At 40.9% G+C, this 16,468-nt stretch overlaps 1 protein-coding gene across 3 annotated transcripts in view; it reads left to right on the top strand.

Moving 5' to 3' along the window:
* LOC115107604 (collagen alpha-1(XVIII) chain-like) overlaps nt 1-16,468 on the top strand; it is a 186,592-nt gene that overhangs the window by 90,709 nt on the left and 79,415 nt on the right. For all 3 annotated transcript variants that reach the window (XM_029631063.2, XM_029631046.2, XM_029631056.2), the window contains 3 exons: nt 10,217-10,758; nt 15,722-15,805; nt 16,403-16,462. In XM_029631063.2, coding sequence (XP_029486923.2) covers nt 10,217-10,758; nt 15,722-15,805; nt 16,403-16,462 — 686 coding nt within the window. The remainder of the gene's footprint in view (nt 1-10,216; nt 10,759-15,721; nt 15,806-16,402; nt 16,463-16,468) is intronic.

Below are 16,468 nucleotides of genomic sequence, written 5' to 3' on the forward strand. Positions count from 1 at the left end.
GATGTCCTTGATGATCTTTATGGCCTTCCTGTAACATCGGGTGGTGTAGGTGTCCTGGAGGGCAGGTAGTTTGCCCCCGGTGATGCGTTGTGCAGACCTCACTACCCTCTGGAGAGCCTTACGGTTGAGGGCGGAGCAGTTGCCGTACCAGGCGGTGATACAGCCCGCCAGGATGCTCTCGATTGTGCATCTGTAGAAGTTTGTGAGTGCTTTTGGTGACAAGCCGAATTCCCAATCCACCAGATGTTTCCCATTTTCCCATGGAGAGTTTTGGAATCGAACTGGCCACCAGATACAGGGTTGCGCCCTGACTTCAAATCCCAAACTGTCACTTCCCTTCGTCTCCTTATCTTCAGGAGTTCTGGGATTTTCCCTGAAAGAACCTTGATTGGGCAGTGTGATGACGATTGCATCGGTAAGCAAATTGAAGTGGGTCTAGGGTGACAGGTAAGGTGGAGGTGATATGATCCTGGACCAGTCTCTCAAAGCACTTCATGATCACAGAAGTGATAGTAATTTAGTTCAGTTACCTTTGCATGCTTGGGTACAGGAACAATGGTGGCCATCTTGAAGCATGTGGGGACCGCAGACTGGGATAGGGAGAGATTGGTGTCAGAGGAAGGCCCTTAAAAATTGTCAGACTCCAGCCACCCTAGTCAGACTGTTCTCTCTGCTACCACACGGCAAGCGGTACCGGAGCACCAAGTCTAGGTCCAAGAAGCTTCTCAACAGCTTCTACCCCCAAGCCATAAGACTCCTGAACATCTAGTCAAATGGCTACCCAGACTATTTGCATTGCTCCCCTCCACACCACTGCCACTCTTTGTTGTCATCTATGCATAGTCACTTTTAATTAAATCTATGTACATACTACCTCAACTAACCAACTAACCGCACATTGACTCTGTACCGGCACCCCCCTTTATATGTTATTTTTTACTGCTGCTCTTTAATTACTTGTTACTTTTAGCTCTTATTCTTATCCATATTTTTGAAACTGCACTCTTGGTTAGGGGCTTGTAAGTAAGCATTTCACTGTAAGGTCTACACCTGTTGTATTCGGTGCATGTGAGTAATAACATTTGAATATGAATATTGAATATGTCTGTAAACACACCAGCCAGCTGGTCTGCGCATGCTCTGAGGACACAGCTAGGGATGCCGTCTGGGCCGGCAGTCTTGTGGGGGTTAACATGTTTAAATGACCCCATTGAAACTATGCGTTAAAATATATATATTTTTTTGTCAAAATGGCAGATATGCCTACTCGAACATGTGAATTTTCATGTGCCTTAATGTCAAACTTGTATGACATCTGTAAATACGAATAAAATTGTTAAATTACAAGCCTAGTTGGTTTAGCCACAGAAAAAGTGAGCAACCTTCTGCTAGCCATGATTGGCTGAGATAATGAGTGGGCTGGACTTGCTGAGAGATGAGTTTGGATTGGTCTACCATATAGCACGTTTCTGTGTATTGGAGCTGGTCAGTATGTTTAGGTAATTGTGTCGAATGCAGCTTTACATTTTTTTTTTAAATGTATCGCATAGTAAAACTGCATAAACCTAATGTGAAGTTAAAGTGTACTGTTAGCTAGCTAACGTTACCTGGCTGACTTGCTAGCTAACAGTATGTGTATGCTCTCCACCTTCTGGATGACCGAGTTTTGAAATCAGTGGAATTGGAGTATGATAGCTAAGGAGATGGAGAAAACACCAGTCTGGATTACATCGTCAAACTAAGGCAACCATGCATGGCATCAGACAAGAGACACGTCCAAACATGATGTATACTGGTAAGATTTTCAGATATTACACATTTCTAATTTTGACAAAGTAGTTTCATTTCAAGTGTACTGTTAGCTAGCTAACGTTAAGTGTATGATCTTATTCTTTGAATCTCAAACAAATTTGTTGACTAGTTATAGCCATAGAACCTGGTTGGTTAGCTACCTGCAGATTCATGCATGGTAGTAACGTCATAAGTTGTGATTGGTCCATTGTTTAACTAGCTAGCTACATGTTTTAACAAAAGACGGGAACGACAGACAGCAAATAAGTCCTTCTCGAAGTGCACCGAATATGATGCTTTCTAATGCTGAGTTGTCATACAGCTCACTGATTGGGTTCTCTCCAAGTTATCCTAGATACCCGGTTCTTTCAGAACCCAGGAACATACTCTGGAGGGGCTCCTGACATGCACTACCGGTCAAAAGTTTTAGAACAGTTTAATTTATTAATGTACTCTGAAATTAAAGCATGGAAAAAATAAACAATTGGAGACAAAAAAAATAATGGAATTGTTTTTTAAACAAAAAGTTATCCATGTTTTTGAAAGTAGCCACCCATTGCAGACATAACAGCCAAACACACTCATGGCATTCTTTCTACAATGGAAATTACATATTGTTTCAAAAGTTCTACCCACACTTCTACCCAAACCCCCCTCTGGGTTTTTCCTATGTTGTTGCATTACAACCTACAATTTAAATGGATTTTATTTGGATTTCATGTAATGGACATACACAAAATACAAAAAAAATTGTGAAGTGAAAAAAAAAAAATTGTTAAAAAAGTTATTACATTTTTTAAAATAAAAAGTGGTGCGTGCATATGTATTCAACAACCCCTTTGCTATGAAGCCAATAAGTAAGATCTAGTGCAACCAATTACCTTCAGAAGTCACATAATTAATGTCCACCTGTGTGCAATCTAAGTGTCACATGATCTCAGTATATATAAACCTGTTCTGAAAGGCCCCAGAGGCTGCAACACCACTAAGCACAGGGCACCACCAAGCAAGCGGCACCATGAAGACCAAGGAGCTCTCCAAGCAGGTCAAGGACAAGTACAGATCAGGGTTGGGTTATAAAAAAAAATATCCGAAACATTGACCATCCCATAGAGCACCATTTGGAAATAATATGGCACCACAACAAACCTGCCAAGGGAGGGCCCCCCACCAAAACTCACTGACCAGGAAAGGAGGGCATTAAATCAGAGAGGCAACAAAGGAGCTGCAAAGCTTCACAGAGGAGATTTGAGTATCTGTCCATAGGACCACTTTAAGCCATACACTCCACAGAGAAAAAAAAATGTGTGGTGTTCACCAAAAGGCATGTGGGAGACTCCCCAAACATATGGAAGACTGTACTCAGGTCAGATGAGACAAAAATGTAGCGAAAACGCCTCTCATCACCCCCGAAAATACCATCCCCACAGTGAAGCATGGTGGTGTCAGCATCATGCTGTGGGGATGTTTTTCATCGGCAGGGACTGGGAAACTGGTCAGAATTGAAGGAATGATGGATGGTGCTAAATACAGGGAAATTATTGAGGGAAACCTGTTTAAGTCTTCCAGAGATTTGAGACTGGGACGGAGGTTCACCTTCCTGCAGGACAATGACCCGACGCATACTGCTAAAGCAACACTCGAGGGGTTTAATGGGAAACATTTAAATGTCTTGGAATGCCCTAGTCAAAGCCTAGACATCAATCCAATTGAGAATATGTTGTATGACTTAAAGATTGCTGTACATCAGTGGAACCCATCCAACTTGAAGGAGCTGGAAGAGTTTTGCCTTGAAGAATGGGCAAAAATCCCAATGGCTAGATGTGCCAAGCTTATAGACATATCCCAAGAGACATGCAGCTGTAATTGCTGCAAAAGGTGGCTCTACAAAGTATTGACTTTGAGGGGGTGAATAGTTATGCACCCTCAACTTTTCCCTTTTTTAGTCATATTTTGTTTGTTTCACAATAAAAAATATTTTGCATCTTCAAAGTGGTCGGCATATTGTGTAAATCAAATCATATAAACCCCCCAAAAATCGATTTTAATTCCAGGTTGAAAGGCAACAAAATATAAAAAATGTGAAGGGGGTGAATACTTTCGCAAGGCACTGTAGGTTGATTTGCTTTCACCCTTCTGCCCAGTTCATCCCAAACCAGCTTGATGGGGTTTAAGTCTGGAGACTGCCATTCAATGATTTGAAGCCTATGGGCTTGTTATGTTCTTCTAAGATAGTTCTGACATTGCCTGGAGGTATGCTTTGGGTCATTATCTTGCTGTAGGATGAACCCCTGACCAACTAGGCGTACACCGAAGGGTCTTGCATTGCGCTGCAAAATGCTGTGGTAGCCATTTTGGTTCAGGGTGCCACTCACTCTGGATCCAGCAAAAGAGCCCCAGACCATCACACTTCCTCCATGTTTGGTGTCACACTGAGGAACCATACTTTCGCCTACTCGACGGCGTACAAAACCCCTGCGTGATGAACTGAAGATTTCAAATTTTCATCAGTCCGTATGACTTTCTTCCACTCTTCAGTAGTCTACTGGTGGTGGTGCTTCATGGCCCAGGCAAGCCTATTTTTCTTATTTTGCCATCTTAGCAATGGCTTTCTTACTACCACTTGACCTGTCAAACCTGCATCTCGAAGTTTTCTCTTCACTGTTGAAACAGACTTGCTTACTTCGACCAGTGTTAAACTATGCTTGATGCTGTTGCCCTGTGAGCTGCCTATCGCAAGCTGTTGACTCTCAGAAACGTGTCTTCTGATTCTGTTGTGGCTTTGTTCCCTCCAGTTTCCAAGTGCCTTTTGATGGTGTAGGAAACTACTCACACTGACACCTTGGCTTTCTTTGCTATTTCTTTCAAAGGAAAGACCTATACTTTTAATGGTTATAATGCTCTGTCTTTCGTTAATTGCATTTTTCTGGCCATTATGATAGCAATATACTACTTCCTGTAGTACAATACTGTTCCAACACTGCTTTTAGAGGGTTTGTAAGTAATCAACAAAAGTTAGGATACCTGTAGGAATTGTTAGCATCAACTTTCAAGGCTTAATTAATAACCCATTCCCTGAAAAGGGCCCTTTTTTATAACTCTGAAATGTTCACAACAGTAGCAAAGAGGTGACATGAGAATGGAGAAGCAACTTGCTGGCATTCCACGCCTACCACAAGTAACCAACGGATCTGTTGTCACTGGTTCAGAAGTAGCATACACCAGAGCTGTGTTCGAATACTCATGCTAACCGCACTAACCATACTATTTGTGACTTGAATTGAGTATATAGTATGGATATAGTTAGTCTGCCAAAAGTTCCCAGATGTCATACTAAATTTGCCAAAATATGAATTATACACACAGAGGACACTATTTCCATACTTTAGGGCCCATAATGTAATGCTTTAGGAAATGAGCGTGGCTTTACATTGTTTTCAGATTTGAAGAAAATGGCGGTAAATATGCAGCCAAAGTACAACGAGAGCGAATACAAATTCATTGCTTTAACTAATTATGTCAAATGTTAAGAAAATGTTGAGCAATGTAATAAAGTAATGATAATGACTTTTCAAGTAAGTTACCTTACACGTTATTTGGTTGACAATTTGTTAGCCACACACTGTCCTTACGAACCACATAGCATAGCGATTTGTTAGCTAGCTACCTGACGTTGGTTGGCTACTTATACATCAAAATTTCCAGTATATTAACTATAGGCTATCTAACTAACTACCCAACGTTTGTTGACTTGATTATTCACTCTGGATATCTACTTTGATTTCAGAGCACTCTCGTCTGAGTGTACCAAAGCGCAGAATAATGAATTTACGAGCGCTCAACACCCGTTGAATATGGCCTGAGTCAGTAAATGTCAGCAAAAAAGCATGATTAAATTGTTGCCAGGAACACAGTTACCAACGGTCTGGATAACATGAAAACTGCCTAACCAGCTCTGCTAGGATGAGTAAAATGGTCAGAGTGGTCTGGTTTATGTCTGGAAGTAGCTAGCAAGCTAGTCAACATTAGCTTGGGTGCTTGACTGCTGCTGTAAGGTCAGAACGCTCAAATCAACCCTACTCCTCGGCCTGAGCTTCCAGTGTGTGCTCCGAGAGCGAAAAGCTCTGAATTTCCACACAGACAATCTGACAAAGCTCTGAATTTAAGAGCACACTCCAGATTGAATTTAAGAACACACCCGAAGTCGTAAAATGTCTAACTAGTCATTTGTTATGCTAACTAGCTAGCAAGGGGTTGCATAGCAACAGCATCAACTTTCCGTAGACAGACGAAGAGCTAGTACACTCAACTGAAAGGATACTGTTCCGTTTACTGTTTACCAAAATGTAGTATACAGTATGTTAGTATGGGTATTCGAACACCGCTCAGGACTGAATGGCTGGAGTCTTGCCTGAAAAGCGTTTCCTACACTTTCAAGTTGCATTTGTGAATAAGCCAAAATCCATCTGAGAAAAATGAGCACAGCCTACTTGGACACTTGCAACCCTTTTAATGACTCCACAGTCCTTATGAGACCAGAACAAGCACATTCCTGGATGATTTGTTCTGAACATTTAATGGTGCTGCATTGTCATGTTGCTTACTCTTATTTATTGTTTTGTTATTTGGAAAAAATATTTTAGGCCTATTTTTGTTCCAAATTTTTGTGTTTTTGCTGAGCTTTTTCGATCATAAATATGTTTTATAGTGAATTATTGATATTAATTGATGGTGTAAAAACAAGAAATGAAAATACTTTCTTTAAAACAAAAATACATACTGGAAACTAGGTATTGGCTGTTTTTAGCTTTCAGCCTTTATTTGACCATATTCATTAATTTATATACAATATTCAGGCCATAACTGAACCAACTTCTGTAGATTATATATACAATATTCTGCAAATATGAATACATATTGCCTATATACAATATTTGTAGCCATACATGATTTAATGCAAAGCAGTAAACATACACATTTAGTAACAGACTCATGAACACAATTAGGTAATAGTTAATGTACATAACATTATTTAGTAACCGACCCATAAACAAATTCACTCAAAAGTCTACAGCTGGCTTCACAGCTTTCCCAGCACTTCACAGCTTCCCCAGTAAACTCAACATTTGTGTAGCCTCACGAGGACAAAAGAGATGCGGAGGAAGGAGTTTACTTCTGCTGTAGTGTTCGCGGTATATATTATGTGAAGGGGCAGCGCTTCAGCAGAATGTGTATGTTTAATGTCTCAAAGTGGTGGGAAAACAGAAATGTGCGGCATTCAATCTTGTGGTCAATAAATGTGGAGGACAAGACAAACGGGGACCATAAACCCCAGCAGGACCTTTTCAGAAGCTGTCCTATTCACTGCCTGATTGGCCAAGTCTTTTTAAACTGTCAATAGACGACAAATGCTTATTTTGGGGGTTTGAATGGCGATCCTAGTTAAAATGCCAATCTTGAACCCCTGCACACAGTCCAATGTGTTTCAATAATTTCGAATGACTCACTGTCCTTTAGATGACACAATACCGGTGCATTCACTGACATCAGCAAAGGCATTCCTTTAGCTTTACGTTTGAGAGGGAAAAACCTTTCCATCACACTTCATAAACCCGGTAAAAAGTTGTTCCATTTCTCATTGTTGCAATACGTTTTGTCGTTATTGACTGATTGATTGATTCTACATTGTTTAATAGGCACATCCACCATTTTGTCAGTATCCTGAGTAACAAAGGTCATTTTAGGGATGATGAAAAGAACCCATCTGCAGATGGCCAGGCCTGTGGGTAAAACTCGATCATAGAGCAGTGTTTTACACAAGTGCATAGAGTAGCCAATTTAAATGACTGAAAATGTGTATTGTTAGTTGTTTTGGACATTGTCTAGGCCTATATGACCAGGACTATTTTCTAAGTAAGAGAACATTAAACTTTGTATTTATTTTTTGGGTGTAATTAACCTTTCATTCAAGTGTGCAGCTAGCAAGAGGCTGTTTAGTGGTGTTTTTGTAGCGCACGTGATGGTAGTTTGATAAACAAATACCCACTGGATTGATGAAAATAATCATTATACAATTCTGCCAGGTGAGCATAGGCTACTTTGTAGTTAACAACATTTAATTGAGAAGGTTTTTGGGAAAGCCTTTCAATCTACCAGAAGACGCTAACAGCAACACGTGGTAGAGGTGAGCAATGCACACAGACATGCGTTCTTCTTGCCTCTTCAGAAATTTGCAGTAAATAGGAATCGCTGATGCATTCTGGTCATGTCTTATGATATATTTGGGCAAGTTAATTCATTTTCAATACATTTAGTTGATTCCCTACAATGGTCAATACATTTTTGCATAGCCTACTGTTGAATTCCTTTTTAATGCCTGGATTCCAGGAGGGCCCAAACTGTAATATTTGGATCACAGTGAGGCTCTCCACTACCAAGCCTTGGCACCACGAGACATAGCATGACTGGCTTTGTGAAACTCGTGAATGCTTTAGAAAACAAATACATGCGTCAGAAAACACAACTTTCCATTTGAAGTTTCTTCTTTAGCCTTGACAGAGGAATTTTGTATCCCATAATGTTCAATATTTATAGACATATATTGTTTTATATTTTGAATTAGAATTATGATGAAATAGACGACTTGTGCAAGATTATTTGATGATCAGCATGCGATAGAACATTTAGTCTCTCCGAATCACAAGATCTTTGTGTTCTCTGTTTATTTCCCCCAAAATGTATGTACTGAACCCAGTCCAGAGTCACCCGGGGTGACTGAAGAGGGAGCGCAGATATTTGGGGAACCTAGCTATAGGACTTATTTTGCCCTGACGTGATGACATTGAACTGATGTAATGAAATTAAGGGGAACTGGTGTGTGTGCTGAAGGTTTTGGGAGAAGTCAGGAATTTCATTAGATAAATTCCATTAAATGAATGCATTCATTATTTTCATTCAATTCAGAAATGTATGGAATTTTGAGATGTTTTTTTAAAAATGTATTAATTCTTAGAATTGATCCTTATGCAGAGTATGCAGTGCATAATTGTTCTACTCTTTACAAAACTACATGCTGATTTGCGCTTAGTCTTATATTTATTTGTGTTGAGCTTGTGATCCACAGAAATCCTAATTCTGTGTTGTAATGTGTCATAAGCATACGGTTTAGACTTTACATCTGTACTCGAATGTACGGAACTAGAATCTGTTTGATAAGGCCTCAATGCTCTTAGGAAGTGTTTTCTATACTTGTGCATCTGCTCTAACTGAATCATACAGTGTTAATTAACTCCAATTTAATTTGCAGTACAATGAAGGGTAGTCATCCTCCCTTTTATAGTCACTCCTTCAAAAACGTGATTTTGTGTGAGTGATTCCCATTTCATTTTTTTTTTTTCGCAGTCACTTGTTTGAATAGACTGGTTTTTATTAACATTTCCCATCAGACTTCCTATTTTCTGGTTAGCTGTGTCACACATTTATTTCTGCCCTGTCTTGTAAGATACTTAAGAGTTATGTCAAATGTATATAGACAACGTAACAAGGTTGTGCCTTCCGCTAATTGCATACAGTCAGTCATATCCCCCCTTGGATCTATTTGAAATGCTGTTTGATCACAAAATAAGTATTGGATCACTATTGCTGTGTCCATGTAAAAAATAAAGTCTGAGACTGGCTAGAAAGGAATTCCCCTTATCCCATGTTAGTGAGGGAAGTCTACCCCCACACTCAGTCATGTATTCACAGGGGGCTTTGGCTAAAGTACCTCCAGTATCTGTTCAAGGAATTAGGTTCTTATAGGTCCCAGGAGAAGTGTTTTCCCCACCCTTTTTTGGAAAAGCTGATGTTTTTATAACCGACTCCATTTTAGGCAATAGGACTTGGCTTGTTTGAATTAGGTCCTTTGAGAAATTCCCCCATATAGGGTTGCCTTTCAAAAGTTAAGAGCTAAATGTAATTTTTTAGCTTTACAAAGTATTCTAGCAAAAACAATTGTTGGGCTGTGTGTCGGTTGCAGTTAACGCCATCCATGTAATGTATTTGTTTGTAATGTTTCCTTGATATCTCATTTCCATTCTCATTTGGAGTTGTCACAGAAGTCTTAGGCAGTTTCCCATGTCAGGTCATATTTCTTTCAAATATTAGGTCAGGAATCATTTATCTTTCATCACGTTAATGAATCTCTTCAAGTGATACCGGACACTGGGTTTAATGATCTAGTATTGCTGCCCCCTTCCCTCCCAAAAGACTCATAAAACACTACTAAGAAAGTGTTGGCAGTCTGCCTTTAACCCGCAGACCTAAACTCACTGTGTCAAACCCCAACAGACTAATAGATCTTTCAAATCCATTCCCACCATGCAGCCCACCCCTTCATCACCATTTCCGGTGTGCTGTGTACTAACTTCCTGTTTCTTTCCTGTAGATGAGAGCAGCGTCTCCCTCCTGCAGCTGATCGGGGACCCTCCCCCGGCTGAGATCACCAAGGTCTATGGCCCCGACAACAGCCCCGGCTACGTGTTCGGTCCCGACGCTAACACGGGCCAGCTGGCACGCGCCCATCTTCCCAGCCCCTTTTACCGGGACTTCTCCCTCCTCTTCAACCTGAAGCCCCAGTCCACCAATGGTGGCGTTATCTTCTCGGTCACGGACCCCTTGCAGCAGATCATGTATGTGGGTGTCAAGCTGTCGCCCGTGAAGGCAAACCGGCAGAACGTAATCTTCTACTATACGGAGCCCGACTCGCAGGAGTCGTACGTGGCGGCCACCTTCCCCGTGCACAATCTGGCTGACCAGTGGAACCGCTTCTCCATCTCTGTGCTGGACGACAAGGTCACCTTCTACATCAACTGCGACGACCAGCCCCAGGTGGTGCGCTTTGAGAGGTCCCCAGACGAGATGGAGTTGGAGTCTGGAGCCGGGGTGTTTGTGGGCCAAGCTGGAGGGGCCGATCCTAATAAGTTCCTGGTATGTATCATGCTATTACTGTTATCTTTTGTTATCAGGGTCAGTGGCCGTTGTGTTTCAACTTGGTCGATGTGGGAAATTAATACATTTCCTAGACTGATGGACTTGAAATGCAGTTCTACCCCAAACCCTGTCTTATATTTAACTTACAGATGACGGATCTTAATTTGATCCCTCTTTTGTGGCATTAGGAAATTCAAATGAGCCTTGTGAAACCCGCAGTTCTCTTTCTCTTCATGGAGTCATTCCGACCAGTGGGGCCATATTCCGTTAGTGTATCCATTGTCACATAATGAATGGTGTGAAAACCAATAATAGGCTACTGTTTGTGATTCCCTGGCTCATTTGGGCCATCAGAGGACATAATAGGGTTTCTAGCGAACCTAAGGTCACGATTGAACTGTCAAATTGTAGTTCAACCCTGGTCTAGGGTGGTCTAGCGGTTAGGGCCCATTGCCTTCAGCGCACATATAGGCCTACTGTGTCAGTGTGAGTTCAATTCCGGCCCACGCCCTTCTGGCACAAATAACTCAATCCACCCGATTTGACAAGATTTAGTTACACATTTAAAACATGGACAGTCCATCAATATTTTACCCACGATCTTGATAAGAAATTACCATACCAGACTTTGATTTTAGGCCATGGCTTGCCGGCCAAAAATTCTGGATGCTTCCGGAAGCTTTAGTGCATGTGCGGATCATGTTCTGCGCATATTCTCAATGCATAGAGAACAGGCTACTCAGATGAATGGTGCTTGTGTAATAAAGTTGGGTCAAAGCTGTATCAATGTCTGCAAGATCACATAATGATCACAGTATTCTACCTAACAGAACCGAATATAATAGCATAGTATAACGTTACTGTAAGACAAAAACACCACATTTAATCAAGATTGATCATTCTTAAAGCTCCAATAGGTTACGCAACTCAATATTAAGGTGTTCTTAATGATTTGTACACTGTATATCAGTGTCAGGGGCAAGTGGAATCAGAAATGAGACCGATCAGATTTTCTGTTTTGAACAAGAGAAGTGCATGTCCTCACAGCCAAGCTGAGTCGGGCGTGTGAAACGGTAACAGACGTGCCTGGCTAATATCTAATAATAATTATTATGATAGATGTATTTTATATAGCGCCTTTCATTATACAGATACTCTCATACGCCCACAAACAAAGTACATCCTTTTTTTATTTTTATATATATATTTTTTTTACAAATGTATGATTTGTATGATATGATTGCCCTCAATTGGCCTGCTTTAAATCAAAACATAAAAGTGGTCTAACCCTAACCATCCACCTTCTTAAACACCAAGTTTAATTATTGGACTTCACAGTGGGGGAGCAATAAGCTCCAGCTGGCCCGCCCTGCCACCCCTTGTAAGTCCTGTAGCTGACCCTTCGACCGTCACTATGCAGAACCCAGCACAAACTGACAGGTGCCCTTGTAAGCAGAGGGTACAAGCAGACAGAGGCTCTGAGCACTAAGCACCAGTGAAACAGGTGCCCCGTTGACCAGGCCGGTTGGTCTTTATTTCGTTTTCAATGCATTATTAACTAAGGCTGTTGCTCTCTCGTCATGCAGTAGATTGTAAGGTAACACTTTTAGTTTAGGGATCACGTAGTGGGCACCAATTTGCAGTTAAAGTGTGTATAAGTAACTAATTCAACTAGCTCTCACAGTTTAATGTCAGAATTAGACGTTCATCCATGTTTCTCAAACGTTAACAACTTTCTATCGCAGGATTCGAACTTGCAAACGTTGGTCCTGGTCGGCCCCTAGATGGGAGACCAGATGCTGCTGAAAGGGGTGTTGGAGGGCCAGTAGGTGGCACTATTTCCTCTGGTTTAAAAAAATATCCCAATGCCCCAGGGCAGTGATTGGGGACGTTGCCCTGTGGAGGATGCAGTCTTTCGGATGGGACGTTAAATGGGTGTCCTGACTCTCTGTGGTCACTAAAGATCCCATGGCACTTATCGTAAGAGTAGGGGTGTTAACCCTGGTGTCCTGGCTAAATTCCCAATCTGGCACTGATACCATCACGGTCACCTAATCATCCCTAGTTTACAATGGGCACATTCATACCCCCTCCTCTCCCCTGTAACTATTCCCCAGATCTGTCTGTAAATGAGAATGTGTTCTCAGTCAATTTACCTGGTAAAATAAGGGTTAATAAATAAATAAAAGAATCCGAGGCAGATGCTTACGCCCATCCGCCATCCCCGTCCACAACGCCCTAGCAAAACCAACTTGAAGGTAACAGTGCTCACTGTTGCCCCTCGTGGCCGGTTTCCTCATTGAAAACTGACTCGTATCACGGGTGACTTGGTAAGCTAATTAGGCCTTTATTCTGTGCTATAACAATTAACAAAAATATAAATGCAACATTCAACCATTTCAAAGATTTTACTGAGTTTCAGTTCATATCAGGAAATAATTATTTTGAAATGAATTAATTATGCCGTAATCTATGGATTTCACAACTGGGAATACAGATATGCATCTGTTGGTCACAGATGGTTTATGGTAGAGAAATTAACATCCAATTCTCTGAAGGACATTTCTCCGGTCATCATGCCAATTGCACCCTCCCTGAAATCTGTGGCATTGTGTTGTGTGACAAAACTGCACATTTTAGTGGCCTTTTATTTTCCCCAGCACAAGGTGCACCTGTGTAATGATCGTGCTGTTTCATCAGCTTCTCTATATGGCACACCTGTCAGGTGGATGGATTATCTTGGCAAAGGATAAATGCCCAGTAACAGGGATATAAACAAATTTAAGACAAATGTTTTTTTGTGCAGAAGGAATATTTTGGGTGTCTTTTATTTCAGCTCATGAAACATGGGTCCAACACTTTACATGTTGCGTTTTATATTTTTGTTCAGTATACATTCAAATCTGTAAACGCTAAGATGTAACATTTAGAGAATGGACTGGGATAATTGATCTTTGAAAATTTGATTTAAAAAAAAGTTAAAATGGGAACAGGTATAGCATACTGAAACACAGACGTTGTACATGCCTTTTGACAAATAATGCAGTATTGAATCCCCCTTTCTTTTTTTTACTTCACTAACATATATATTTCTGTGCTGATTCATGACTTCTCAGACAGTATCGTAATTGGATTTTTTTACTTGCTGTCTTGTAAATTTAGACGGTCAGAACCTGTCTCTGACTAAATTGAGATAATTGGATGATTTAGGTAAAACGTGGTCAGAAGGAACAATGATCGTTTAAGTGTGAATGGGCAATCCAATAACCTCAAGGTGAGGGAGTTGTCTTTTTGTGCTTATTGACACAGAGCGATAGAGACATTAAAAAAGAGAGGGGCAGAGGTTAATTTCATGTCCGTGAAAAGTTTGTAGTCCTGCTCACGGTTGATTGATTTTGCTGAGCAATTATTGGACACGTCTTCAAGTACATCTCGGGGCATCGGAATGCTCAGAGCAAAGTCCCAAATAGCACTCCTTTGGCGTTTAGACAGCTCGGGCCATCTGTCCTATCCTGGCAAGACCAAATTAGGAGATTTAAACAGAAGTATTTGGCCAAATGTCTATAGTCTATTTTTCGTCTAAGCTGTGTAAAATGATTTGTTTCCTCTTTTTAAGACCGTTGTTAGAGACTTGCATTATCTGTAGACTCAATGAAGAGTTGAACCCTTAACCCTGTAATCAGAAGGTACAGGCCAGTTACAATTAATTAACTTTTGAGAGGAATGTAGCCATTCAAGTCAAATTTAGATAGTCCATGAGATTGGCATTATTGATAGTTTTGACATATGTTAAAGCTATACATTGTTTGTTGACACAGGCTCAAATTACAAACATAAATAATGGCGTAATACAACCATGATAAGTTAAATTGCACCTGCTTCCAGGACCGGAAGTAACAGGGGAAAATGAAAAGGCACTTATCCTGTACAGACTGGAGATAGCTTCATAGTGAAAAATGGGCTAATCAAATAAATGAAATACATGTCTTTGATAGCTACTTAGGGACTATTTGTTATTTGCAAACTTTGCCATGGAATGAGCAGCAGCAGTAAAGAACCATTGCTAGGTCGGCACATTCGTCACTCGCTAGATGCACAATTAAAGGGTCAGATGCCCAGTTAAAGGGGAATTATCCCCAAAAATCGAAATATGTTAGTTTTCTTCCAGACCTAAAAAGAAATGTGTCTAATGATCAGATTTACACATTGACACGGACTCAAAACATCCAATTTAGCTTTTTCTCTATGAACAATTGTCATTTGGAGAGTGAAAAACAAAAAAAGAACTAAAACCAGGAAACTTTTAACAGAGAATACATCATTTGGGAAAATATAAAACATAATTTGGGTGGGGGGGATTTTATAGGGCCCCCTTAGTTGTTTATTAACTATTATTTTACCAGGTATATTGGCAGGAAATGGTGCACTACTTTCTCCTGTACACTAAGGACCTAGGGAAGAGTGCCTATTTGAAAGCTAGGGGGAAAATGAGTAGCTCTTGACATTTTTTAGCTCGTGACATCATTTTATAAAGTATCTCACATGCTATAAAAGGTTGGAGTCCCCTGAATTAATGGGAGTCATTGAAAGAGGCTATTGTGATGGCGAGTTTAATGGACTAAGACCACGGAGGATGACAGAGTGTCATATCAGAGGAGCCCTTTTCCTTTCTCAACACTTGGGGCGGCTGTATTAAACCCCTCGGCTTCTCTCACGAGAGGGGGTTTTCCACCAGAAACCACCACACAGATCAGGGATGTATGTTTTAAGAGACAGGGCTTAAGAGGGAAGATGATGTGTGATGTGTTTGTTATTGTGTAGAGCAGGGCCAACGTGTGTGGGCTTAATGGGGGAGAAGAATGCTGACATGTGTACAGGCCATGTATTGACAACTGTGTGTGTGTGTGTGTGTGTCTGTGTGCTTGCATACGTGTGCTTCCCTCTGTATTTTCCTTCATAGGGGGTGATCGGGGAGCTGAGGGTCGTTGGAGACCCTCGGGCCGCTGAAAGACAGTGTGAAGAGGAAGGGGATGACTCGGATGCGGTAAGTGACCCTTGACCCGCTACCGATACAAAAACAGGTGCAACAGCTTAGTGCTTATACAGTTGTTGGCTAAGCAAGGTATAGGGAGGCTAAAACTTACAGTGAACTCTTGGGAACAAACAACTAGTTGTTTCTGTAGGAGTTGGATATGCTACAGTACATCCCCAAGCCCTGTGATGTGTAGAAATATTCAAAGTTGACATAGGTACATGATCTACGCTAATTAAGCATATTTGTTTAATATGTGTCAGTTAGTATTACATTTGGCTTGAATTGCATACATTACATATTTTCGGCATAAATCCCATGTATTTCTGTGATGCATTACATGTTAGTTATCCATTTAGTATTAATAGCATACGTTAGTATGTATTAATAGCATACGCCTGTGTATTTCTGTGGTGTTTGGATGTTGTGTGCAATTAATGAATGAACATTCCTCTTGATGCATTCACTAAGAAGGAAACAGGAGCAAACAGGCTGACATGGGGAGGGACCAACCTGAACTTCTCCAATAAGAAACACTTGTTCTTCTTAGTTTCCGTTGTAAAACGTTTTGCTACGATTTGTGCTAATGAATGGTGTCTCTCCTACCAGGCTTCAGGAGACGGCGGAAGCGGTAACGAAAGGATACCGGACGGGGAGAAGAAAGGATCGGTATGA

This window comes from Oncorhynchus nerka, linkage group LG3, assembly GCF_034236695.1.
Source record: "Oncorhynchus nerka isolate Pitt River linkage group LG3, Oner_Uvic_2.0, whole genome shotgun sequence".
Lineage (NCBI taxonomy): Eukaryota > Metazoa > Chordata > Actinopteri > Salmoniformes > Salmonidae > Oncorhynchus > Oncorhynchus nerka.